At 41.2% G+C, this 25,939-nt stretch overlaps 1 protein-coding gene across 4 annotated transcripts in view; it reads right to left on the bottom strand.

Moving 5' to 3' along the window:
- The window catches only part of GRK5 (G protein-coupled receptor kinase 5), a 167,570-nt gene that overhangs the window by 26,338 nt on the left and 115,293 nt on the right, over positions 1-25,939 (bottom strand). For 2 of the 4 annotated variants that reach the window (XM_074875401.1, XM_074875403.1), the window contains exons 5-9: positions 9,477-9,577; positions 6,521-6,613; positions 3,406-3,469; positions 2,726-2,866; positions 1,404-1,594 (exon numbers count right to left, since the gene is read on the bottom strand). In XM_074875401.1, coding sequence (XP_074731502.1) covers positions 1,404-1,594; positions 2,726-2,866; positions 3,406-3,469; positions 6,521-6,613; positions 9,477-9,577 — 590 coding nt within the window. Of the gene's footprint in view, positions 1-1,403; positions 1,595-2,725; positions 2,867-3,405; positions 3,470-6,520; positions 6,618-9,476; positions 9,578-12,774; positions 12,839-25,939 lie in introns of those variants that run through there. The other 2 variants (XM_074875404.1, XM_074875405.1) reach the window with 2 other exon arrangements.

Raw genomic sequence — 25,939 nt, 5'->3', positions numbered from 1 at the left:
AGAAAGTGGCATTAGTATGGCATTTTACCAGCCATGTTATGAATGTATCAGTCATTAGCATCAATAAAGTATGCTTATGATCTAGTACATTTTAAAGAAACACTATAATACCTCCTAAAACTGTTTTGAAGGTTGTAGGATGTTTTTTTAAAGAAAAGGGAAGCCAGACACGTCACTGATTATTTGATTTTTCACTTGACATTAAACACTTAATTCCATTTTGTTCCTTGGGAAAAAAAATCTCCTCCTTGGGCCAGTGCCAACTAAATCAGCATGTTTTCGGTCTGCCCTCCTTATGCCAGCCAGCAAGATCTGAGTCACAGTGAGGCAACCAAGTGGCAGTTTGCTAGAGATCCAGGAACAACGATATTGTAATTTCTATGTATACAAGCATATGCATAATGCTTATTACACATGGGTATATCAAACTGTTTAAAATGTGGCTTAGTTTTTAAAAATAACACACTATTGCCTATTAATCATTGTCCTTGGAAGTACTTTCATCAGTTTGCAGGACCTCTTCTGCTGCGAATGCCAGCAATAATGATTTCACAAGCTGGGATGATGAAGACAAACATTAAATGCTGTTTACAACTACATTGGTCGTTGATTAAAAAAAATAAATCCTCATGGAGTCACAAGAACTCTGTCTGCAACCAATCACCCTGCTTATCCAGCAAGTAAACTCTATGATGCCCTGGAAAAGCACTTCTATAGAGCTGTAATCCAGACTGGAAGCTGAGAACTTGAAATCTGTCCTTCTCAAAGCTGGCTGCCTGTCACGGTGCCGGGCAGCACCCTGCCCGCTGGCTGCACCCACAGCAGGGGGACGCGGCCGGCAGGACCACGGCTGTGAATGTGCCTCCTTCCACGGCTGGCACGCTACGGCCACCATCACCACCCGATCTAGCTAATCAAATGAGTTCGTGTCCTAGAGCGTAAATCCACACCCTGTGTCTCAAACACATTCTTGAGCTAATTGCGCTCCCTCTGGGATAGGAGAGATGGTTTTGCCACATCTGACGTGCTGCAGTCCCTAATGCAATATAATCTAACTAATTAAAATAGAGGCTTGAGTGGAATGATCTCCATTTCATACCAACTAGAAACTAGATTCCTCAATGAAATCCCTTTAAGGAAACTTTCATAATTTTCTTATGTCACGCTGAGGTAGGGTTTGGGGAGCTTTGTGTTGGTTCTGTATAATTTAGACAGGATGTATTTAGTGAAGCAACTGCTTCCTTCCATGATTACTGAATCATACTGTATTTGTACAGGGCTCTGTGAAATTTCAGCCAAAGCACTAAGGCATCTAAGCTGTACAGCACCACAATGAGTAGGGAGGATGCAGGCCATTCTTTTCTACCCAGAAAAAATGTCCTAAGACTCTAGAGAGTGCTTACCTGTACACAGTATTTTCTCTATGTAGGTCTTCTAAGCCACAAAGGATCTCTGCTGCATAAAACAAAGCTCTTTCCTCCTCAAAGCCTGGATTTCCCATGTTGTAGATATGAAACTTCAGGTCACCTCCATTCATTATGGTCAGAACTAAACACAGTGCATCCTTTGTTTCATAGGCATAGGCTAAATTGACCTAGAAAAACATTTGTAGCATAGTTGTGACAGTTCAGTTGGCTGCTAAGAAGAAAGCACTAACTTTTCATTAAAGATTTTCTCTAGGAAAGAAAAAAAATACATTGACTGAATTTGCTATGGGCCTTATTACAATAGCAAACACTTATTTTAGAAGTACAGAAAAATCAGATGTTAGGATTTTATAGATTAATTTGTTGAATCCAGCCTACCCATCATCAGAAACCCTCAAGGTTAATGCTCACATAGCTTCACAGGCTGGACAAACATACTAATTCCAGGCATACTTTTCCACGTAAGAGAAATCTTAATAATAAGGGAATCTACACCTCCCACTGCACTGTTTTGCTGGATTGCTGTCAAAAAACTATCATGTCAGTAGGTTCCCAGGAAGGCCCAGATAGCCCGGTCCTGTGGTGGTCAAGCAGACCATCACTGAGACATGAAGGTGAGCACCACCCCTGCGAGGCTCTGGTGGGTGTCCCAGGAACACTCAGACAAGCCAGAAGCTACCCATCACATTTAAACATGTGCCATCATCTTTGCTTCTGCCAGAGATAAGTAAACATCTTGCATCTGTTGTATTCACAGTGTTTCCTAAAATAAGTATAAAGAACATGACAGATGCTGAGATAACAACACTTTTTTAAAAAAAATCGAAGGTGAATTCTTAAAGAGACACAAGGGCTGGCACAACTCAGGGAAAGCCCTACATCAGGCAGACTAGCTCCACATCACTGGCTAGATGCTTCTACTAGCCAATCTCTTCTGATCTATTTGGGCTGAATCTCCTTCAGTCTCCTCCAAGCTCCTCTCTCTCAGACATTGGGAATTCAGGTAATCACGCTGGATATAAATAGCTAAGCCTCATGCAGTCCTGATGCAAGTCAAGGCTGTAAAATCCATCATGTTCCCATGGTAGGAACAGGCACCTTGGCTGGTGCATTTCTCACAGACCAGAGACTAAAGTAAGACTCAGCAAAGGTGCATGGAGCAGGACTAAGGTGCAAAGCAAAGGGAGTCAGCTTCTGGCACCTTTCCTGTAGCAGGAGTTGGAATAGACATCGGATTCAACAAGAACAGTGCTCAGCAGGTGAGCAGGGAGCTGAGCGCTGGGGAGTTCAATACTCACTACAAACTGACTATTGACTTTTTCTAAAATCTGCTTTTCATTTAGTGCCATGGATTCGCCTTTCCTCTTTTTTATTCTCTTCTTCTCTAATCTCTTGCAGGCGTACATCTTCCCTGTCGCTCGGACTTGGCAAGCGCAGACCTGTGAATTAAAGAGAACAATTGCTGGGTAAATCGAAGCAAACGCTGTGTCTGGGTTGCACTTTACTCCTCACAATCTGATCTGATTTAGTCCTTTTAAGGTTAGAGACGGCAGCGTAGCAAATAAAGCATAGGCGGGGGCAGCTGGGGAACCAACTACTGTTTCCAAACCTGCTGTGTAATACTGGTTTAATTATTTCACTTTCCTCCGCCTGCTTCCTATCCCACCTCCTTTTGTCTGTGAAGATTGTAATCTGCTCGGCTAAAGCCTGTCCGCGCCTCCTCGGACTCTGCTGCCTAGGCAGCAACCTCGAGCCATCAGTAAAATACAAATAAGGGTGTGACCCTAATTCCACTGTGAATGCAACAGTCGAAATACAAAATAATTCTCAAAAGTGTTCTAAGATTATGGTGTCATGAGAGGTTAAGTAAAACTGTCAGCAATTAATGAAAATCAGCCTCTGTCACATCAGTCTCCTGTAACCTGCAGTGCCTGAGAAGTAAGAAACACTCTTAACAGAAACTTTCAGAATTACTCACCTCCCCAAAGCCGCCTTTCCCTAGTACCCTGTACTGCCGAAACGTGTTTTTCGTTACTGGTTGCCTGGAAGAAAAGAAAATTAAAAAAAAAAAAGACACACTACATTTAATGCACTCTCCGTGATTTATTTATTTCAGAGCATACTTTTGAAAAGCAAAATAGATAAATATTATATAATCACATTATTTCAAGGTAATCATATTATATAATATAATATATAATTATGTAATTACATTACTTCAATACTATGTATGGCTTGAACTTTTCAATTCCAACATATTAAGCTGTAATAAAATACAACACATTAGTGAGTCATCAGGATAACTTCTGCTAGCATCTTAAGACCAAGGAGGGTTCTGAATCTCCATTATATGGCTTTGGCCTTTTTTAAGCAAAGAGGAGGCCTGAGAGCTTCCAACAAGATATTACTTCTTGTGATATATAGGAATTTTTAAAGGGTAGTGCTGGGCTAATACTTTATTGCTTTGCTTGGTCTTCAAGATGAGAAAGAGAGATCCAAAATTCAGTCCACCAGAAAATACTTCTGGTGTCTTGACCTTAAACAGAACAGGAAACTGATGTGAAACAAGGAAAGAAACAATCCCAGGAACTGGAGATGTGGGTTTAGGTGCCGTTCCCAGGAGGGCAGAGCAGGAAGCTGAGCTCCAAGCCTGTCCGGCTCTGCCTGGGGTACCTGCCTCCTGGGAGAGCATCACGGGCAAGAAGGGAGGAGAAGCATCTTTCCTTTCAAGGGCCCCTCTTTCTGAGGGCATCGTGCTCCCTAATGATCACTAGACATGATCACTATATGATCTCACAGGGTTCTCACAAAATTCTGCTCGACCAAAATGGCTCCAGCCCTACATCTAACTTATTCTTTGTTGCCACTGAAGTTTTATAATGCAACAGAAGAAGAACTCTAGATTCAGAGAGATCCGATTTTGTATCCACCCCTCCATCACTGAAGTTTTACAATTATATTAGCAGTGGATATGAATATTCCTACCAGCTTTGTTCTCCTCTGGCGGGCAGCCAGCCGGCAGAGGGAGCACAATAACGTGGTTGTTCCCACAACAGTGATGATGAGGTTGATGACAATAAGGAATAAATGTTAAAGTGAATTGTTTCATTTACGTTTATGATAGTTTTTAAAAGTGGGGGAAGAAAAATATGCAGAAGGCCAAAACTAGAAAAGGAAAAGATGCTATTTTCAGGCTTCTGTGAAGATGTTGCAAATGCTATTGGGGTTAAAAGCAACAGTTAGCAGTGATAACTACATGCTCAGCAATCTCCCGGGAATAAATGGACAGTATGACTCCTCTGCTGGAGCCAGCAGGCTGTCAGAAGGAGCTGTTGATCACTCTGTGCTACTAACATCTCTTTGCTAATCCTAAAAACAGTTCTCCCAGCTCCTTAAGACGGGAATATCCAATAGCTTGCCACATTTGTTGGGGGAATGGGAAAAAGAAAATCCTCAAAGCATTTCAGAAAATTCCTTATCCCAAATGTGAAAATAGATAGGCAATAGCCTGGCTAGAGATGAATCATCTGATGTTTTTTTAATTGAAATGGCAGAGTAAATGCTGGATTCAGTAAAGATGGCATGTGGAGCTTGTCTTGGCATGAAATGGCTCTCCCCTCTACCCACCGCTTCCCTTCCCTCTTGTGCAGCCACTTTGTAGCTTTCCGGGGAGAGAACTGGCACAGCAACTTTGAAATCCGAGGCATCATGCTGATACACACCACTCATGGATCTGGCACTAACTCATCTGATGTAATTAATTACATTTGTGGAAACTGGGGCTTCTCTCAACTCAAGGTCACTGTTACCCAGCAGCGTACATCTGCTACAGCCCTCACCAACAAGGAGAAGGCAAAGGCTTCTTTCCTTGCAAATTAGTACCCACTAAGGCTGCCTGGTTATTAAATGTGCTCAGAAATGTCTAGCCAGTAAACATGGTGTGAGGACCTATATGCCATATTTTTGTATGTTTACAGTGATTTAATAATAGTGACAGCTAGTCCAGACAAAAAGTCACCATATTCAGAGTGCAGCTAAACAGAAAGACAACTGAAGTTGCTGAATGTACTTTAATTATACCTAATGTGCCTAATGTACCCAATACCATTAAATGGCCGAACACTTGAGCTTTAGATGCCAAAACTGTCTCCCTGGTGTTTTGGGGTGGATTTCTGTTTTATTCTTTACTTGCCTAGCAAGCAGCATCTGTTTCAGTCTTGCTTGGGCATGGTGTTTGCAAATGCAAAAGCCAGAGACTGGATGTGTGTCTTACATTTAGCATTACAGATGTACAAGGGTAGGTTATAAAAAAGTGCAATGTGTCCTTCAAGCTGTGCCATGAGCAGCTCGTGGTGACAGGGCCTACAGTGCAATCGGCCACAGACATTTCTCAGATCACAGGAGATTTGGATTCCTAATTTTTATAGTCTGTAGGTGTTTTCCTATTCACTTGCTGTGCACAACCATACTGTGCAAAAGAGGTGCCCAAGCTGGTTGCTGGAGTGTGTCACCTTATGGAGAGAAGGGAGTGGCTGAGGAGTATTTATGGGTGTAAGCACAGTCATGAAGGATGAAGGAGCACTGTCGATATCCCAAACAGCAATTTTGCTCATTGGATGGTCACAGCTGGAGACTTAGCTCGTGGTTAAATTGAGTCTAATGCCAACATAACCATGACTTTTCTATATGGCATCTTCCTGTGGCTAAAGCCTTTACTTCTTCTTGAGCGTTCTAACAATGAACACTTAAAAATAAATGCTAAACTTGGGAAAGCCTTCCTGGAACTCGCTGGGAGAGCTTCCCTGGAGTACAGCTCAGGGAAACGGGGAATGAGTCTTGATGGACCTTCCTGAAGGAGAACAGTGAAAAGAGGGGGAGAACTGCTGCACAGAGAGGGCCATAAATGGCAAACATTGGGATGAGGCATTGGTAACACTGAAGAAAGGCCAAACTGTCTTTATCTTGAAGGCAAAGGGAGCAAACATACTATCTCAGCTGTCAGATTTTGAACGTATTCTACAGACTTTGCATGGATAGTGAAAATAAACCTTTTGTATTAATTTTTAACTAAAAAAAAAAAAAGTGACACTTACCTTTCCAACCACTTCCACTGGAGAAACCTGTCGAAGTACATGCTGTTTAGGTACTCTTGGAATGGTTCCCCACTGAGGTGGTCAAGGACAGATCTATCTCAGATGAAAAGGATATATAAGTATTTTATAATCCTGAACTTGGAGCAAAAGAGAAACAAAACAAGAGGAGAAAATCCAGACTTCTTGTATGGTAGGATAATTTTACTTCTACTTCATTTTGTACTTTATTCTACTCAGAGTTTCAGTTGAAGAACAGAGTGATATGTCTGATGTATTTCATAACAGGAGACCTTATACAAGCTGAATAGTAATATGTACTGATTATGCTTGCTGAAAATTAACAGGGCGTCTCCAACTGGTTTCAATGGACTTTTACAAAGGCTGTTAGTCACTAGACAGCAAATGTCTTTGTTTCTGTTAGTAAATTAACACAACACCCTCAGAACTGAGCTCCTAAACTTTGGGGGATGTTTACATCTGGATTGAAAATTTCTGTCTGAAGTCCATTTCTGTCTAAGAGGGACCACGAGAGGTTTTATTTTGAGCAAAAAAAATCAATTTCAAGTTCTGCTATACAGAAGAAGTAGTAACTGTGATTAAAGTCAGAGGGCTTCTCCTAACAGCTATGTGCTTTATACAGTAAAACAGGGGAAAGAAAGTCTGATTTGTTTCTGGATCAGGAGAAGAATTTTGGGGCTCACGCAGTGGATGCAAAGTTTTTTAATAATCAAAGGGATAAAGGAATAAAAAGGCCAGTCTGCAAATGTGAGAAATAAGTATGTTGCTTGTGACAGGCAAGAAAAGATGGGCTGAGCTGAGAGAGCTGCCTGAGATGAAGGTGGTCACATTGTTTAACAGGGGGTTGTTGACCTGCTGGTTCCCGCTTTGCTTACTGGGGCTACTGCATCCACCTCTGCTGGCAACATTGGTGGGGACAAAACTTGGTTTTGGGTGAAAAATACCCACAAGAAATTAGTATTTCTGTCTTGGTGTATACAGACAGTTTTGTGTCTTTATCTAAGGGCATACAGACACATTTCCAGATTTTGCTGGAGGAGGAAATCCTCTCTGAAGGATTACTCTGGTTTGGGAATGGATAATCTATGTCTCACCCTGGGGCAGCTCTAGACCTGAGCAAACAACCACCATGAATAACGTGTCTCCTCAGTTTAGTTCCTCCCTGTTCACGAGCTACCATTCACAAGTTTTTTGAATTTCTCAGTTGTTTGAATTTTTTTTTGTAATTTTTGCACCATGTATTTGGAACAAGCCGGTAGTTGCACATATTCAGAAGTCAATTTGTTGTTGTCTTCATTAGCTTTGACTGGACACAGATCATACTGTTTCCCCTAACTGGATTCAAGCTTACAAAATAAAATAAAATAAAAAGTAAGTCTTAATGAGCTTCAACAAATGCCCAAATTCAAAGTCAAAATTATAGGGGAAATTGGAGGGTGGCAGGAGCAGACAGTCAAAATATTAAATGTCAAAGCAGAAGTTAGAGTTATACATGCATTTCTCCCACAGATTGATTTTATCTATGAAGACATGTCTGAAACTCATCCCCGTTCCTGCTCCTACAGGATAGCAAGCTTTGCATTTGTATGTATGCCTCCCTTTCTTGGTCTGACTGTGAACTCTTCCAAAATTAACATTATTCAGTACATTTAGTAAATACCAACAGCAAGTTTTTAAAACTTCCTTTTGACCCCATTTCAGTCCATGTGAAATGATCAGCATATTTATTAACAAGGTCTCAAACCTGGCTCATTTATCTGTTTCAGTTGAGATGAAGGAATGGCTGTCGGTGAGTATGAGCCTGAATTAAGTGGTGTCCAACACTAGCCTATTCCATTCAGTTAATTAAAAGCTGCACGTATTTTAAAGAACAATAGCTGCCTTTCAGCAGTTGTTTGCTTTTTAGTTCCCCTCTTTGGCAACAACAAAGTGCATTTTAGAGGGAACTGTCAGCTTTCAAACCGATTTGAGAACTGGAAACAGGCATCAGGGGGGTTTGTGTCGAGCACAGCTCTGCCTTTGTCATTGGGACTGGCACACACAACTGGTGCGAGTTATACGAGCATCTCTACATGACACCAGGCCAATGCAAGGAAACTGGTTATGTTATAAGAGAAGGCCAGAAATAACCCGCATCTCCTACCAACGCAAAGAATAACTGAAAACAGAAAAGGTCAATGAAATGAGTCAAAACAATGAATGACAGCGGAGCAAATTTTACAAATCCCCATTACATCATCCAGGGAAAACAAACTGTGCTCAGCCAGAAACCACATGGGCCAGCTTGTGATGATCCCTCCTTTTCATATTTTTATTGGTTTATGATCTACTGGCGTGAATGTACTCGGGTCAGTGTTTGCAAATGCAGATTGCATACCTGGAGCTTTAGCGCATCATAGTACAAATCGCCCCACAGCTACAAAAACTGATAAGCCTTGTCCCAGACAAAGGATGAAATAACACACGTTCGTTTGAACACCACAGACAGACAGAAAGAATTAAAAAAGCCCCATTCTCCTGGTGAAGATTTTCTGGAAAAGCCATGCGGAACAAGTTTGCACATTCCTCTGTCTAAATGGACTGTATAGCCACTTAATTTTTATTCACTTTGAAACAGAGATGTTTTCTTTGGATACATTATCATTGTAGCTCTTTTCACACAGCATGAAATCCATGGCTGGTTTACTTGGCTAGAACACTCTGTCAAATACCTGAAACACTAAGTGCCTGTGTGTAGTGTATATAATGGCATGGAAATATTTTTTATACTTTGTTCAGATGAAATGACTTCACCGCTTGTCAGCTATGCCTCTAGGATTATGAACATAAACCGAAGATACATGCTTCAGGTTCAAACTGAAATGTCTCTTTACCTGACACATTCCTTACAAGCTGCTGACTGCAGCCCTGAGATCTTTGGGTATCGAGTTATACTTACTTTGTACAGTGAGAGAATAGCTCTTTGCAGGGGCTGTTTTCGAGTTTCTCCTCTGTCTGTTGGATAAGATCTTGACTGACTTCGGGAACGCAGGCTGGAGACTGCGGAGAGAAGAGAGGGGCATATTATCTCTGTGATGAGGTGCAGATTCTCCTCTCTTAATGTGTAAAAGACACATTCATTATTTATGCCCTGAGCTGCTTCCATTCAATTCCAGCGGTTGTGTAAAAGCAAAGGAGCTTTACGTCAAACAGCAGTAAAATAGGATACCGTGGTAACTCACTCCACATTCCGCTCTATCCTCACACTGCTTTTCTGCCTTCTCCTGTACCTCCACCTCCTTGCCCAGCCTCATGAATATGCAGGACCCACTCCTTGCCAATTCTTTGAACTGCTCCCTTGCATCCCATGAAAAATGTGCTGGCCTGAACTGTGTACAGGCCATTCTCTTAAACAAAAGAGAATTTGCCCAGTGTTTTCACTTCATTGATGATTCATTGTGCTGTCTGAAAAATCCATCTTTTTTTAAATTTTTTTTTTTCACCAGTAAAGGAAAACAAGAGCAGAGCATTGGTATTTATTGATTTATATATAAATATTATAAAAGATGCTCACAGAAGTGTCTGGACACCTTAATTCATCATTAAAAGGACAAAAATAATCCAGCAGTTTTAAAATAATCATTTCAAAAAGGAACTCTGCCAACCAAGCACATAAACTCTTTTCATCCTCTCCTCCCTTTAGAGAGAATGTACATTCATCCCCTTCAAAAAGCCCTTACCAAAGAGAGGTCTTTTGCAGTATGCCTTGATGGTTAACCAGTTTAGGACCTTTGGGACTAATTATCTATAAAGAGTTTTTAGGCAGTCCACATTCTTACTCATTGACAGTATACTGTAATTATATAAAAAAGTGTATATGCATGTGTGTGTGCACCTATTTACAGACATTTCTCCCATTGACATGAAAGCCCCTTTATATAACCAATTGGATTTGGGTATTTTCAATAAATCCAGGCATAGATGACAAAATCCTCTTTCCTTGCAGAAGCCTTAACACTCAGTAAGGTTCCCCATCCATGACCATGACCACCAGATGTGCTGAGTGGGTGGGTCACAGAGCATCATCACTCATTCCTGGCCAGATGTTCTCATTAACTCACCCTTAGTTGGGGATATCTTGGCAAGCACTGAAATGCATTGCAGGCAGAGTTCAAAAACACTGGGAATGAGGACAGAGGAAGGGGCAGAGGTGGAGCTGGAGAAAATCTCCAGCATGGTGAAAGCTGAATTAAGTCTTTTATCTTTTCCTTCCCACTGCTGAAATGTGAATATGAACCTGGTTGTGACATGAAAAAGTAAGTTTGTTCCACTTGAATGTTTTTAAATAGGAACATGGTTTACAGAACTGTCTGTGCATGCTGCGTGATGCAGTCTCACTATTCAACCTTGACAGATAATCTGCAGAACATGCTGGATATCTTTGACCTCACTGAAATATTTCCTCATTTCCTCCATACATTACTCCACTTCCCCAGCAAAAGATATGTAGGGAACACCCACTTTTAATTGCAGACAGACTGTATTGCTAATAATTAAGAAGTCTCACAGTTTCTTAAGAAGTAGATGAGCCCCCACATTAAAAGATGAAGAGACTAAGACAAAGCCAGATTTTCTCAGCTTGATTGGCCACTGAGGTTGACAGGAGCTGAGAACTATAGAACAAGTCTCAGTAAATCAGAGAACTTACAGAAATTCCTAACTGTAGATGCCCATGACTAAATCTAAGTCCCAGCTTTAGCTCATGAGAGTAAGTAGAGGCAAGAGTGAAGCAGTGAAAGAACTAGGAAAAAGCTCAAAAGTCCTGTTGTCCAGTCCTACAGCTGTTGGGAGAAAAAAGGAAAAAAAAGGCTTTTAAAGGAATATTCAGATAGGTACCAAAGCCTAATGATTAGCAGTATTTCAGCTGATTTTGGCTAGGAGCCCTATGAATTAATACATGTACTTTATAGTTTGCATACTCAATGGGGTGTGTACACAAGCTCATCAGCAGCCCAAAGCTTGTACGTGGCTGCCCAAGTCCACCTCTCGGAGACCTGGCTATCTTGAACATCTATCTCTCTGATTTATAGGGTACAGAAACACCACTGGACTCCATAGTCTTTGTGCAGCTGTGAATCAGGAGTGTTTTCTGACATGAATGGAGTTACACTTAAGTAAAATTGATACTAGGGCCTCTAATTGAAGGTACTATTAATTCAATCTAGAACTTGTTCTATATTTATAGGCCATTGGGATCCAAAAGCTTAGTACTAAACCCCATAATTAGTCATTTAGACCAAGTGACCTGATTCTTACTCTCATCAGGCAACTTCATTTCCCATTGGGAATTCATTTCCCAATGGGAGGTAACCTGCCTTGAGGTTCGTGTTGAAGATCATGCCCATGATGCATTATTATAGTAATAATTCCATCAAATTATGTCCGAGATCAAAGTACATTTAAAAAAAAATTGTAAGTATCAGCTAACTCTTCTTCATAAAGAAGAAATGAAATTCTTAGAGGGAAAGGGGAGAAGAATGAGCAAAAGAAACTGTAAGAAAATGTGGGAAGTATTTAAAAATGACACAAACTGTGATTCCTCTCTCCAGGTTTGTGGGAGATACAGTCACCACTTGTTTTTTAAAACCACTCATTGCTGACCTTTGAACCTTTACTTCCTTTGAACAGATCGAGAGCAAGCTAACAATATCAAGGTAGGTAAAGACATAAACAGGCTGACATCCTGTACATGGACTAAAGCCTTGCAGTGTAGTGCAAACACTTTACTAGCTGACTTCATTTTCTGTAACAAACCCCAATTTTTTTCCACAGGCTGATGATTTCCAAAGGTTTTGTAGGCCCAGCAAAACATTTTATGTCATTATGCAGCCCTTCATAGTGTTCAGGGCAGAGCAGCTGCACCACATGTATGGGAGGAACATATCCAACCCTTTCCAACTCTGCACACAGTTCTAGGGAGTCTCTGTATGATCCTTCCTGAGATTTTCCTTGAGACTTCATAGTTCCCACCGCTCCCATTAAATAACCATGACTGCCACTTTCTCTGTTTGAGTACTGTGCACACCTACAGCCTTCAAATGTTCAAAGAAAGCCAGAAACAATTACAAGCCAAAACCCAACCCACCAACCTACTTTTGCTCCCCTGGAGAACAATTAGGTAGCACAGGTTATGAGTGCAAGAAAGCATTTGGATCCCAAGAGCGAAAGCTTCCAAAGGTAACACTTTGGCCACTTACAGAAGAAAAAGTTGCTTCTTCCCTGGAGAGGTGCAAAAAATTTCTGCAGCCCCGATGAAATGGTTATTAACACCGTTCTCCCTCTGCATTATGGGTAATGGCTGTAAAAGCAAACTTGGCTTTTACAGGGGAACAGAGACACCTTTTCCAACATATTAAATGTCCTGCGGCAGCTAGGAGAGACATATACACCATGATTAAGACCACTGCATCTGAGCGTGTGACAAAGAATATTATGCTAACTCTTCAGAAACACCTGCAGAAACCTGTTATGTTTTCTTGTATTCAAAACAAAATGCTGAGCACTTTTAACAAGTACAGTCCTATATTTCCCCTAATGGCTATTCTGTTTCCTGAAGGCAAAGAAAGTGATTCTTTATCTCACTTACGATAATGTAAATCAGAAATGATGGCAGTCAAGTCAACAAAGTAACACTAGGGTAAAGCCGATGGAACTGAAACCAGATTCATGGCCCAAGACTCTGGTAGTGCAAAAAGTGCTTAAATTGATCCAACAACAAAAATTCTCTCATCATATCTTTTTTGACCAAGCAGTTTAATAAAATCCAGAAGTCCAAACTACTTTCACCAGTTTTTAATCAAAATCTTCTATCTCCTGTATCTTCTCATTAATGGCTAGAAACTGAAAACCTTTGTATAAATTATTTTGCTGGCAAAGCAACATCCCAGTTTTATGATGCCCTCTTCTTTAATTTTTAAGAAAAGAATGTAACTAGGAATTGGATTAGTGATTATCTGAGAAACAAGAAATGGATATTCAGTTATTTCTGAGTGCCATTAACACACTCTGAGAAAAAAGTCTCCACTGCTGAATTTTGTTTTCTAGTTTAAAAGACGAAAGAGATCTTCCCAGCTCCTCTTCCATTTCAGTAAATGGCATGAAAACAGCTGAGATGTCACATGCTTGTTCAAGGTTAGTTGTGTTTGCGTCCACCAAAATTTAGAGATCACTGTTCCTTCCCAACTAAGTCTCTGGGCCTGCAAGATACTTTTCATATTTTGCTGAGAGGTTGATTGTGGCTTCTCCCCCTTCCTCTCCTGTTCACTAGGATACAACCACTGATAAACAGCACGGTAACTAGGTTTGAAGCTGGATGCAATATCACCCATAAATACCAGGTTCTTGGTGGGAGCTAAGAGCATCGCAAGCTGAATGCAACCTGGTCTTTCCTGCACTACCACAGTTGCCCTGGCAGCCCAAATGCCAGGAGACCCCCGCCAGGCAGCCGTGCCCATGCTGCATCTGCTGCTGCCCATGTCCCAGCACCTGGTACCTCACTGAAGTGCTGAAAAGAAGCAAAATCTGATTCAGATCAAATGAAAGCTTTCAGGCTATGCAACTCCCTATTATCTGTTATTTTGAATGTCATGTTGCATCACTATACTTTGAAATGTAAACTCTTCTTTTTTGACAGCTCTGTTAGTTTTGCTACAGGCTACTTCACTCAGCTGTTCAAGACACAGTATTTGTTGACCTTCACTGAACAGGACAGCAAACAAATAAGCTTTCTCATAAAATCATCTCTATACATTTTCCATGGTACTTACAACATTCTTCGTCCTTACACAGTGCCTTTCATCTAAGAACCTTGAAATATTAAAGCTTCATTACATGATCTAGGTGGCAATCTCACAGTATTTTACAGAACAGCGAACAGGGAGGTTAAGAGTTGTGTTTGGAAGAAGAGTTGATCATCATCTGTGACTGAAATCAAAGAAGTCTCACTGAGATAAATGAAAGCTAGAGATGCTCAGATTTCTCAAATCAGTCCATCTGTAGTTTGAAATTAGTGCATAAGGAACAGAAACCTAGAAATACAGGCTTTCATTTTATACCAATTCTTGCCAGTGGATGTGAATCATCATGGTATCTTAAAGCACGACTGTTCATCAGTACAAAAATTATATGAATCAGAAAGATACCACACTCTTTAGATTGAATAGACTTCATGCAAACTTTTTTCATAAACACAACTGCTTTCCTGGCAAGTTTCAGACATGCAGCCACGATACTGAAACACAATGAGTTATTTTAAAAGTTGCTTGCATAAAATAAATAATGTGCAGCATATGTTATGTCTCAGGTTATGAAAACATTCCACAACAAACTAGCTTAAAACAATTAAAAATGTTACAGTCAATGGACAAAAGTTCAAGCCATAACTTTTCTTGAGCTGTCTCCGGTTCCAAGCACTTCTGTCTTAATGGTATGTGTATTTTCAGATTGTTGACTGCAATTTTCCACACATAATCTATTTGCAGATCTCCACACAGACTTGCTACTAGCAGAGACGTCAAAACTATGAAAGAAACAGGCTAAAGTGAACTTTGGTGTGAGATGGTGCATGATGGGATGAGAAGGGTTCATACACGAAAACCTGGAAATACTGGCTTCATCCAGCTGTTATGTTGCTGCATTAGATTTGCACTCACACAGCCGTGTCCCAAGACCAGCAGTGGAGAGCGATGCTTTGCGTCAAGGATGGGAGGTCTGCTGTTGCTTTTGCAGAGTCACATCATTCTCCAGATGTTTGAGGAAGGCTCAGCTAGCAGGGGAAGTAGTAACCAGGAGAGGTAGCAATGATATGACTATCAGGGGTCACTGTCCTCAGTCCTTTGAGGCAAACACTCACAAGGAATCATAAGGAGGACTGCAATGACAGCAGTTACTAGAAAAAGGGAGACTAGGTAGATATATGCAAGTCATGCTGGTAGGCACAAAATCAGGGAAAGACAAGTTTATGTGTTCAGGTAATGCATGTTTTCAAAGGGGAAAGGTAATGGAAGGCAAAACAGAGGGCATGAAATTGTGCCTCTTTGTGCCTCTAAGGCTGATCTGCTACTTGTGGTTAGAGATTCACCCCACAAACTGGCCCGTGGTATCTCTGGGTCTCTGGTACTGGGGTCTGCACTGTTGCCCTCTGGCCACAGCCTGGGCTCTGCTTGCCCCACTGCAGGGAGATTTCTGGAGCCACACTGGTTGACTCTGATGTCCCCCCACCTCTCCGCTTTGGGCAGGGGCAGGCCAATGTCAGATGAGATTCAGGCTGAGCTACAGCCTGGGAAGTACTGACCATGCAGCTGGTGACCGACAGAGGAGAAGAGTGAAGGGGCTGACAGTGAGAATCATTTAGGTTGAAAAAGACCTTTAAGATCTTTCAGTTCAACTGAGAAATGCAGAAGAAAGCAATGGAGGAGAAGATAGATTGTCTTGGTTGTGATTTTGGGAAGTCTGGGTTAGGCACGTGTTTCAACCTGGTGAGGGAGGGAAAGGTCCCCAGAACTGTCACAGCACATGCAGTCTCCTGATGGTTTTTGGTGTTATGAACAAAAATGTTGGAACATTCTTTTTTCTTGCCCTGTGTCTGATCTTGTCTGTTCGGTTTTAGCTGTATGTGTAGTAAACAGCCAATTCTACAACAGGAGCAGCTGCAACACTTTAAGTATTCAACTTCTGCATTTTCTTTTTATTTTTTTTTCCTACCACAAAGTCATCTGGGTCTGTATGAGGCAAACCAGTAAAGCACAAGGCTTCATAATTCCAGGGTATTTGCTTTGAGATGACAGATGTAGGAATTGACAGTGAAGTGGATGGGGAGCATGAAGAGCAGCTGTGTTATTAGCAGCAATTTATCTATTACGACAGTGTGTAGACATTATACCTGAGAACGGGGGCCCGTAATGCCAGGCACTACATACACATGTCATGAGAGCTAAAGCTTCCAAAGCAAACCAATCTCACTAGCCATGGGAGTGGGAATGGGGGGCAAAGACATGAAATACCTCACCCAGGATTACAGAGCGGGTCAATGACAGAGAAAAAAATTGAACCCAATCCTGTTCTTTGATCAAATGGTGTTTTCAGTACTGAGGGCAGGATCACTTGCTGGTAGCTAAATGAAGCAAATCAGCAGTGCCTATCAACTGTGGGGTTTGTTTTGTAGCTGCAAGCTGATCTGGAGTCATGATGAATCTGTTTTCTCTCATATTCTACTAAACTATCAAAACTTGTTGACACACAGAAAAATACAATGACTGAAGACAATAGAGCCCTCAGCAAACAGCTGAACATGTTCTTCTGCCTGGAGGGGTTGTATTAATCCAACACATAAGGCAATGCTAACCACCTCAGTTCACGAACTCATTTACTGCAGTAGATCTGATGTAGCTTCAGGCCAACTTGCTTGCTTCAGACTCGCTGGGCTGCCTCTTGGCCCTCAGCAAGCTCACTGGTAGGGAAAGGACAAGTTTCTTCTTTGGGTTTCCAGCATCCTTCCTCTTTGGTGCTGGGGTACAAGTTGTAGTCTTGAACTATGCCCTTCCTTGGAGCAACTTAGCAACCACCGAGGTTTACTTTTTGACAAGTACATAGAAAGTATATGAAGCATTTTTCATGGCTCGCCTGTTAATCAGCAACAGGGTCTGCTATCTAGCTATATCTTGTTTTTCCTGTTCTCAGAGGATCTTTTTGTAGCTGCTCCTTTCTAGAAACCACATTTCTGTTGCTGATAGTGGCAAACAAGCAACTGCCATGCAAATAGTGTGAGTCAAAATGTTTCCTACATAAAGCTCTTCAATCCAAAGTGTGGTTTCCTTGGAATGTTAAATTAGTTGATTCAGAGAAATTTGGGGGTGTAACCACAACATGAGTTTCAGAGCAACAAAGGAAAAGAAAAGATTGCCTAGATCAAGAAGGAGAAATTTCTTCCTGGCTCCTATAGGTGACCAGAGGAAATCTTAAACACTCAAAGCCCCATAGAAAGTAATTTTTAAATAACAAATTGTCCCATGAGACAAAATTTAGTTGATTCATCAGCTTCCTTTGCAAGTCCAGTGAATCAGCTGCAAACTTTATACTCTTCAATAAATAGAAACACTCACCGCAATCCCAACCAGCTATGGGGTTTTTGCTACAGCTTAGTTTAAGAACCTAAACTGGTCACCACGGAAGATATGCTTTTGACTTCAATTAGTGAGAAATTGGGCCTCACAAGAAGTGCTTGGCAAGATATTTTTCAGTATCTTTAAACCCTGGTCCTTCCCCACCCATACTTTTAAAATAATTCATTGGAAACCTGCTTATAGAGGTTTCTTTACCAAAGAAACAAATTTTTCCTCCTTTCTGTAGACACACAGGTTTATTGGTGTAGGGGTGCTCATAAAGTAGCCAGCTGAAATTGTTTCATATAAACTTGCTTTAAAGCAGAGGAAGTAAAAGTATGGTTTACTTGGTTTTGCCTTTTTTCTGCTTTGCACACAGATTAAAGGATGAAAATACAGATGAAATAACCAGTACCAGTAGCTGTCAGCAGGATGAGGAGGGGAGCTTCAGAAACAGAATAGAAGAGAAGGCTAATAGTAACCAGGATTTTCTAGCTACCCAAAAGTTAGGCCACTCACACAATCCTTGGAAGTGTCATGTAACCTCTTTTGTTAGCAACCCAACTGAGCCATTGCTACAGTGCATTACTACAAGCAGCAGATGTTTAATAAAGCATTTTGGGAAGAGAACACTAACAAAGGTGACAGGACAATTTTGAAAGCTTCTGTTCTCAGAAGGTTTTTTTCTCTCATCATGTGTGCTTAATAGGTTTGGATAGCATCCAGTGTCCAGCCTCTTATCAGAACCTTTCTACCTTTTAATGTCCTCCTGCACTGATGGATAGCCTAAACATTAGCAAGCAACCTTATGTTGCAATAGTTGTAGCTTGGCTTCCTCTGGTAAACCAAACGTCATTTGTTCCATTAAAAAAATCCCTAAATCTATAAACACTCATTTACAACCTCAACATTATTGAATGGCTTTCTTGCAGGAAAACAAACAAATCCCTGCTTGAATTCACTCCTCTGAGACATAAGCCTGTAGACACGAGTAACCCTTCCCTTGCAAGCAATCCTCGCACTGAAGCCCAAGAGCTATTTGCTTTGCATGAAGGTAGCTCATGCATGAAGGCCTGAGCAGGCTGCGTTCAAGTCCATGGCTGTAGTGCTATCAGTTGCAGTGGGGATTTTGCAGAATTTGCCTTCATCTTTTTCCATTAGCAGGTCAAAATCCTGAGGCAACACTTTAATGAAGAAATGAAAATCCAAAAGAGACTTTGGGAAGGCCTTAGGAAGTGAATTAAATAAGCATCAGGCAGGAACCAGTGGCCCACTCACAGAAAGACTGGAAACACCCACAAAAGCAAATAAAATCACTACGTAGCACTGCTGGAAACAGGGCATTCCCTAATCGCCTGTGTCACACGATCCATTAACGATCATATGGTAGCAGCCATCTGCAAAGAATTGAGAGGGAAGACATTTATCGTAGGAGATGACACACTGTTTGCAGTGGTATACTCTGCTCTTCCTCAGTTTTGCTTGTTGGACAAACAGCATCTGTGCCAGGATAATAAACTTGCTATATGCTTGATTTTTGACTCAGGTCAGAGTCTGGCTTGATTAAAAAAATAATAAATTAACATACAAGCTGAGGCTTGGCTTACAGGTTAAGTGAGTTTTGTAAGTGTAGTTGCATTACTGGGAAAAAAAAATACTAAACATGAATAGTTTGAAGTGTCACATATCCACAACTTCAACATGCTGATTATTTTTAAATCCATTTATGATCAGAAGACTTTTTTAAAAAAAAAATTTCTTATTTTCTTATTTTTCCAATAATCTAGTGATACTGTAATGAATTGAAATACATTTGTTTTCTATGAAATTTAAAACATTCCCTATGGTAGTGCTGTGATTGCTGCTTCCAAGTTAAAATAACACACTCTAACACTATTAGCTTAGTGATTCTTCTAGTTGCATATTCCCAGGCAAAGGTGTCAGCCTTAGTCATTCCATCTGAATTCGCCTGGCCTATTCTTGTGAGGCTACTCAGCTGTTGAAGTCTCTAGATATTTTTCCAGAATCTTAACTTCCTATTACAAGGGAATCAGATGAGAAATAAGGTATGTTTAACTTCCATTTTCATCATGTGCTTCTTCATTCTCTTCTTTGTTGGGATCAAGCATACAGTTGCCTGTTATTGCTTCCAAGTTTAGCACAATGAATCCTGAGCTCAGAGACATTTGCTGACCCATTATGCTTTTTAGCTTCAGAAATCCAAAGCTGAACCAACCAGGAAAGCTGCTGCAAGTCACAGTGGGTGGACAGAAGGGCTGTGGAGGTCAGGTGTTCAAAGGGCTCCTGTACTGTTGAGAAATCGTGCACAGAAAACTGTGTGGATATGCCATGCAATGTAATTTAATGCAATCTGCATTACACCTAGCATGGAATTCACTTCACTGCACTTTAACCATCTGAAAAACGAGACACTCAAAGTCTCCCTGGGCTCCCTGTAGTCAGTGGGCAGAAAGAGGCACCTCATCTCTCCTATCCAGATGCCTCCATGTGTCTGGACAACCAAGGCTGCAATATGTGTGTTGGGAGTGTAAGAGGCTGGACTCACCAGAGGTCTATTTTAATGTCATTCTGTGCGAATGTACAAAAGCCATCTCCTGCAGATTTCTGGATGTTTTGCAAGCCAGTGTTTCAGACAGCTGGAAAAGGCTGATTCCTTTTTTCCCATGTGGGCAAAATTTTCAGGCAGAAGAGGCTGTTTCTGGGGAAGTCGAATGAACCTTAAAGGCTTAGAATTAATTTCCCTGGCCATTGGATAATCCATATGAACCAAGTATAAGTGGTGAGGGGTATGCAGAGGGGATAGGGAAAAGATGACCCCCAGAAAACGAGAGAGAGGTGGAAACTATAATGAGCATATTCATTAGCCAAGGGCAGACAAGTACATCCTTCCTGTTCTCAGATAATCCTGAGCAGACAGCTTTTTATTTGCACAGTGTCCTCAGCCCTTTCAGATGCCCTGGCTAGTCTCCGAGAGGAGTCAGAGCAGCCTGGGGGGCCTGTCCTGCCTCAGCAGACAGATGTGAGCCAGGTTTACATGTGTGGTTGACATGAATTAGCTGAAGCAAGTTTCCATTTTCCAAAGGGTCAAGTCAGAGTAATTCCAGCAAACACAGGGAAGTCAGAAGGCTTTTGCCCACTGACCAAGTCATCCCAATGATTTTCCTGACCACAATGACAAACAGTTAAGAAGCATGTGAACTTGAAAGTGCAACCTCTACAAAACAACAAGGAAGGAAAGGCAGAGCTTCATCTAATAGCACTGCTTAGCATAAAACCAGTGTAATTAATGACTCCAGCCCAAACCCTCAACCAGTCTGAGCAAATGCATTGCAAATGCAGCCCTCCTCAAGTCTAAAGGACAGGACACGGGACTGCCCAAGGACCTATTCTGGGACAGCATCACCAGAACAGAGCAGACTCCATGCTGTTTCCATAGGATCTCATGCAGCTTGGCACCACTGCAAGAGACAGAAATCCTCAGTAAGTGTTTAGTTAACTAACATTTGTAATATAAACAGTGGGTAAAGGATGAGGAAATAGGACTTGAGCAAACCGTGAGAAAATGCCTTTTAGTCTGAGACCACAGCAAAGGGACTCCTAATCAAGGCAACACTGTGATTTTTCAGATTCCTCTGCCACATTATATTACAGCCTGGCCCCAGTGACAGAAGAATGCATATTAAAATAAATTCTGATTAGAAAGCATTAATTTGAGTAACAAGGTTGCCATTCTGCTGCTCAGATATTTTCCCAGAATTGAACTTTGGAAAGATGAGCTTATGCAGAAAGTACGCTGAGAAGGTACTTTCCTGGACTAAGACATAGTGATCAGCAGAGATATTGATCGTGCTGCCTCTGGAACAACAACAAGAATTATGTATTGATTTCTCTGGAGACTGGATTATGTATCGATTATGCTAGCTGCAAAGCAGAGGCCTAAGTAATGCCATCATCTCTGGCTAAAATGGTGCCTGTAGAGTAGTGAAGTCAATAGAAAGGAGAGATGAGAAATCCACTGAGTCAAAAGGTAAAGTCTCAGGGCAATTAATTAAATGGGAAAACTCTCCTTGGCTCAAGTGAGGCCAGGATTTCTACTTCAGTATTTAGCATCTTGAAAAGTCTCCTAATAAGAACTCAAAGGACACAGTGAATAACGCTTTGAACAAGTAAATAATTCTAGCCCATCCTGAATCCACGTAACACACTGTATTAAGACAGGCAGTTCATTCATTGCTTACTTCAATTGGGTCGTTAATGAAATGCATAGGGTTTAGAAAAATCTGAAAACTAGCTGTGGAGATAACTCTTGGACCAAGCCTTAAGGGACCATCCACTGTAGCCAGTGAAAACGATATTGAGTTGGCCTTTTATCAGCAAGACAATGAGACGGAGATGACTCGCTGGATATGTGTGATATAAGCTGAATTTGTATGAGAAAAGTAACAATGTAGAAAACAGTCTCTGAAAGCTCACCTTCCAAAACACAAAGCCTCTGTCTTGTATTAAACTCTGCAGATTGCTTTACAGGAGCTTAATGTTTCTTTCTTTCAGAGCTTCCCTTACAGTGACATTCAGCTTTTGTTTTGGCGATTCCAAAAACTAATTATAACATGTTCCCTAGAAGGCATTTAGTAAAACTAAACAGTTAGAGGAAGAGGTCTCAGTACTTGAATCCAATTCTTGCTATGGTATGACCTGCCCTTCCAGGATTCAGCCAGAATAGTTAAAAAGTGATACATGAAACTTTCCTTACGGGAGATGGGAGGCTTTAATGATCAGCAAAGATGACTCACTCAGAAGCACAAGTGCTGAAGTTTGCATATATTTTGGTGGTGAAAATAGGAAGGGGGAAAGAAATCTCAAGAAGAGAGCAACCGAAGGCAAAGATCCTTGGCATCAAGACTAAAGCAACGGTGTGCAAAAAGAAAACTGCTCTTTGACAATGCACAGAGCTGAGAGGGTGTTTGTGAGCAGGAGCCTGGACTCAGCTGCATGGCTTTGTCCAGCCGAAGGGCTCATATATCATTTTAATTTAATTTCACCATATTACATAGATGTTTTCTTCTCCATAAAGAACTGATTTGAGAGAAGAGCACATTTTAGCTAGTAGACAAGTGGAAGGCCAGGCACTGCTGATCAGCCCGTTTCCCTTTCATGGGACTATTCCCTCCCTTCCTTATCCTATAATTGTTCATAAAAACAAAGACATATTTTCATTTAGCAAAATACCCATTGCTAGCCTTAGACTGGAGTAAGGAGATTACTGCTGTGTCCAGCTAACCTCTTGCAGCAAAGAAAGAAATTGCAAACATGGCCTTTATTCTGTATATTTCCTGGAGGAAAGGAGACTGAACAGGAATTCAGATAAGAAAACTAATGCTGTTTCTGTTCTTCATATTCTGTGAAGTATATTAATGGGGATAACAATACACATTAGACATCCTATTCAGTAACATTTTTAGTACCCAGCTGAGTCCAAATATAAACTATGATGGCATACGGAGACTGTCTTAAGAGCATTTCAAATCAATTTAGTTTTATATAGCGTCTCTCAAAGTATCTCAAGGTGATTTACAGTGAAAAAGAAAATAATGGGCTAGTGATTTAGTAGAGTAAGGCATGGCAGCTGTAAGGAAGGCAAAAATGCTGCATGGAGATGCAAAACTCAAGTTTAAAAGCAATACAAAGGTAAATGTATCTCTGCCCTTCCAGTACAAGAAGCAGCCAGGTAATGAAGCTGAGCTGGGTTCAGTTCAACTCAAGTGTTCCACAAAGCACTGAGGGCTTTTCCATTTACAGACAGAACTGGAACCTAAAACTGAAACATTCCCACTCAACTGTTGAGATTAGGAAAAGCCAGGAGAGAAATATTTGTGACCAATTCATTTTAGCAGTTTTACCATCATATTTCACAACCTCAGAAATTTTAGACTTCCTGTGGGTTGGACTTTTGCCCTATGGGCTTATTAAGTCAAGAAGGCAGCTTTAAGTGCCTTTTTCATAGAAACTGTTAAAGCTTCTCTTGAAGAAGCAAGACTCCAGTCAAGAAACCCTCATCTTGCCAGTGTGGCAACCACTGCGCTGCTTCTGTTAAGCAAAGGCAGGCTGCTGGTGGAGTTCCCTTCAGATCACAGTACTGAAGTGGCACATGCCTCGTTGGGTCTCTTCCTCTTAACGGACAAGGCCCTCTCACCAGTGCTTGTCCCCACATAGCCCCTGAGGAGTAGCCAGCTCACAGTTGGACCTCCTCGGGGGAAGCAGGTTAACAATTCTTCAGAGCATGTTTCCAGGATGGAGGGATGCTTCAGCTACAGGACACCTCTTCTGTGGGTTTTCACTCTCCTGCTCACCACTCAAGTGAAGCTACTAAGATAGTAATGAAAAATGCTTATATTTTGGCATACTCAGTGTGAAGATCACATGTACTCCTTACACTTCCCTCCCATCAAATAGTTCAGAATGGCCTGTTGGATATGAATGTTTCAACGAACTTTAGGCAAGAGAGAGGGAACATTAATGTCCTCCTAGGTGAGGATCTGAGTACACAAAATCATAGAACAGTTCAGGTTGGAAAGGACCTTTAAAGATTATCTGGTCACACCTTTCTTGGGAAAGGGAGCCTAGATGATATTATCTAGCACCCTGTCCAATAGCACCCTGACTCTACCACATCCCTGGGGAGGTTGTTCCTATGTGCCACTTCTTTGAGAGGCCTAAACCACCTGTTTTCCCTTCCAGGTGCCAGGACACATTCAGAATTTGTCATCGCTGTTGCCTGTAGGCCAGGGAGATGGTGGAAACCTGACCTGCTCATGCCGTCCCTGGCATCAACCATGACAAAAGGCTGCTAGACCTCTTCTCAACTTCCCCAGAAAGCATGCAGGCAGTGTTCAGGATGTTCAAGCTACGAAGAGCCTGAATTGTGTTTACTTGAAAAAGCGCCTCTCCCCCTTGACCATCTTGGCAACTGCTGAGCTTGTTTAGCAGCCTCAGGGCTGATGCTGAATGTTCTTATACAGAGCTCTCCACACGGGAATTCACTGCTCCCACACGTTGGAGTCTGCTAACTGTGTGGTGTAGAACCGTCTTGCAGACAGTGGCTTCGTGTCATGTGAGGCTGTAAGTACTGGTGTGATGTCTGTTCATCTGGGAAAGTGTTTTCTTTTCCTTGCTGCTGTGCAAGTAGTATATTTTTTATTAAATAAAGTGCATGTTCCCTATGCAAATGAATGCACTTTAGAATGATGATATACTGACACACTGTATGTTAAATATGTATGACATTTAAAAATCTAAGCAAGAACTAAAAATCATTTATAAATATTAAAGAGCACGAAGTCTACTTTTTGTTTTCATTTTGCTTCTGATCCTGCACTTGGGGAAAAATACTCCTCACATTATAAGACTGAATTATCTGTCCAAGAACTAAACCTACAATTTTATTCTGTCAGTCAAGCTGCATGTCACACTATTTTTATATCAAGACAATCAGGTTCTCTGAAGCACAGACACACACCTACTTAAAAGAAGCGTTGCTCTGAAAGCAGAAGACTTTGGAATCAGTGGCAATTTTTATCTTTCAAGAACTCATAACTAAATGGAGAAATGCAGCTCCTAATGAAAAGAAAGTTTCTTTGCTGCCCAGGCTGATATTCCATTAGGACATCTGGATGCAGATTCATCCCTTTTGACTGCAAGCATCTAACCTGGCTTTGAATCACTGACTTCTAACGGCTTAAAATATGTCCTTTGGAGATTCTTATTTCTCTTTCTTGACAGGAAAGGACAGTAGGCCATCTGAACTCCTAACCTGAGTACCTTAGTTAGGTATCTAAAAAGAAATTAAATTAATACAGGCCTTGCTCTAATTTTTTAAGTATTTGCTGTGTGGAAGACCTGTTAGAAAATCTAGTATTCGACCCATTGCTATGGCACAGTCAGCCTCACCTCTGGGAAGTATTTTCTGCTACACAGGGCTTAAACATCCCTCTGGGAAGAAGTTTCCCATTAAGAAAAAAAAGTGCAGCGAGACCAGTGCAGTCATTAAAGCACCACCATCTGGGAGTCAGTTTTAGATTACAAGTGAAGGAGCCTATCTTTGTGTTTCACTCTGCCCAAAGATGTTAAGGTAACTTGCAAATACCAGAAAAGTTTCAGAACAAACTGTAAATATCCTGTGCCCATTTTACATACTGAGAAACCAGGTACACAGGTCAAATATCAAGTGCAGAGCATGGCAAAG

Source organism: Strix uralensis, chromosome 7 (assembly GCF_047716275.1).
Source record: "Strix uralensis isolate ZFMK-TIS-50842 chromosome 7, bStrUra1, whole genome shotgun sequence".
Lineage (NCBI taxonomy): Eukaryota > Metazoa > Chordata > Aves > Strigiformes > Strigidae > Strix > Strix uralensis.
This window is presented reverse-complemented; position numbering and strand designations above follow the sequence as displayed.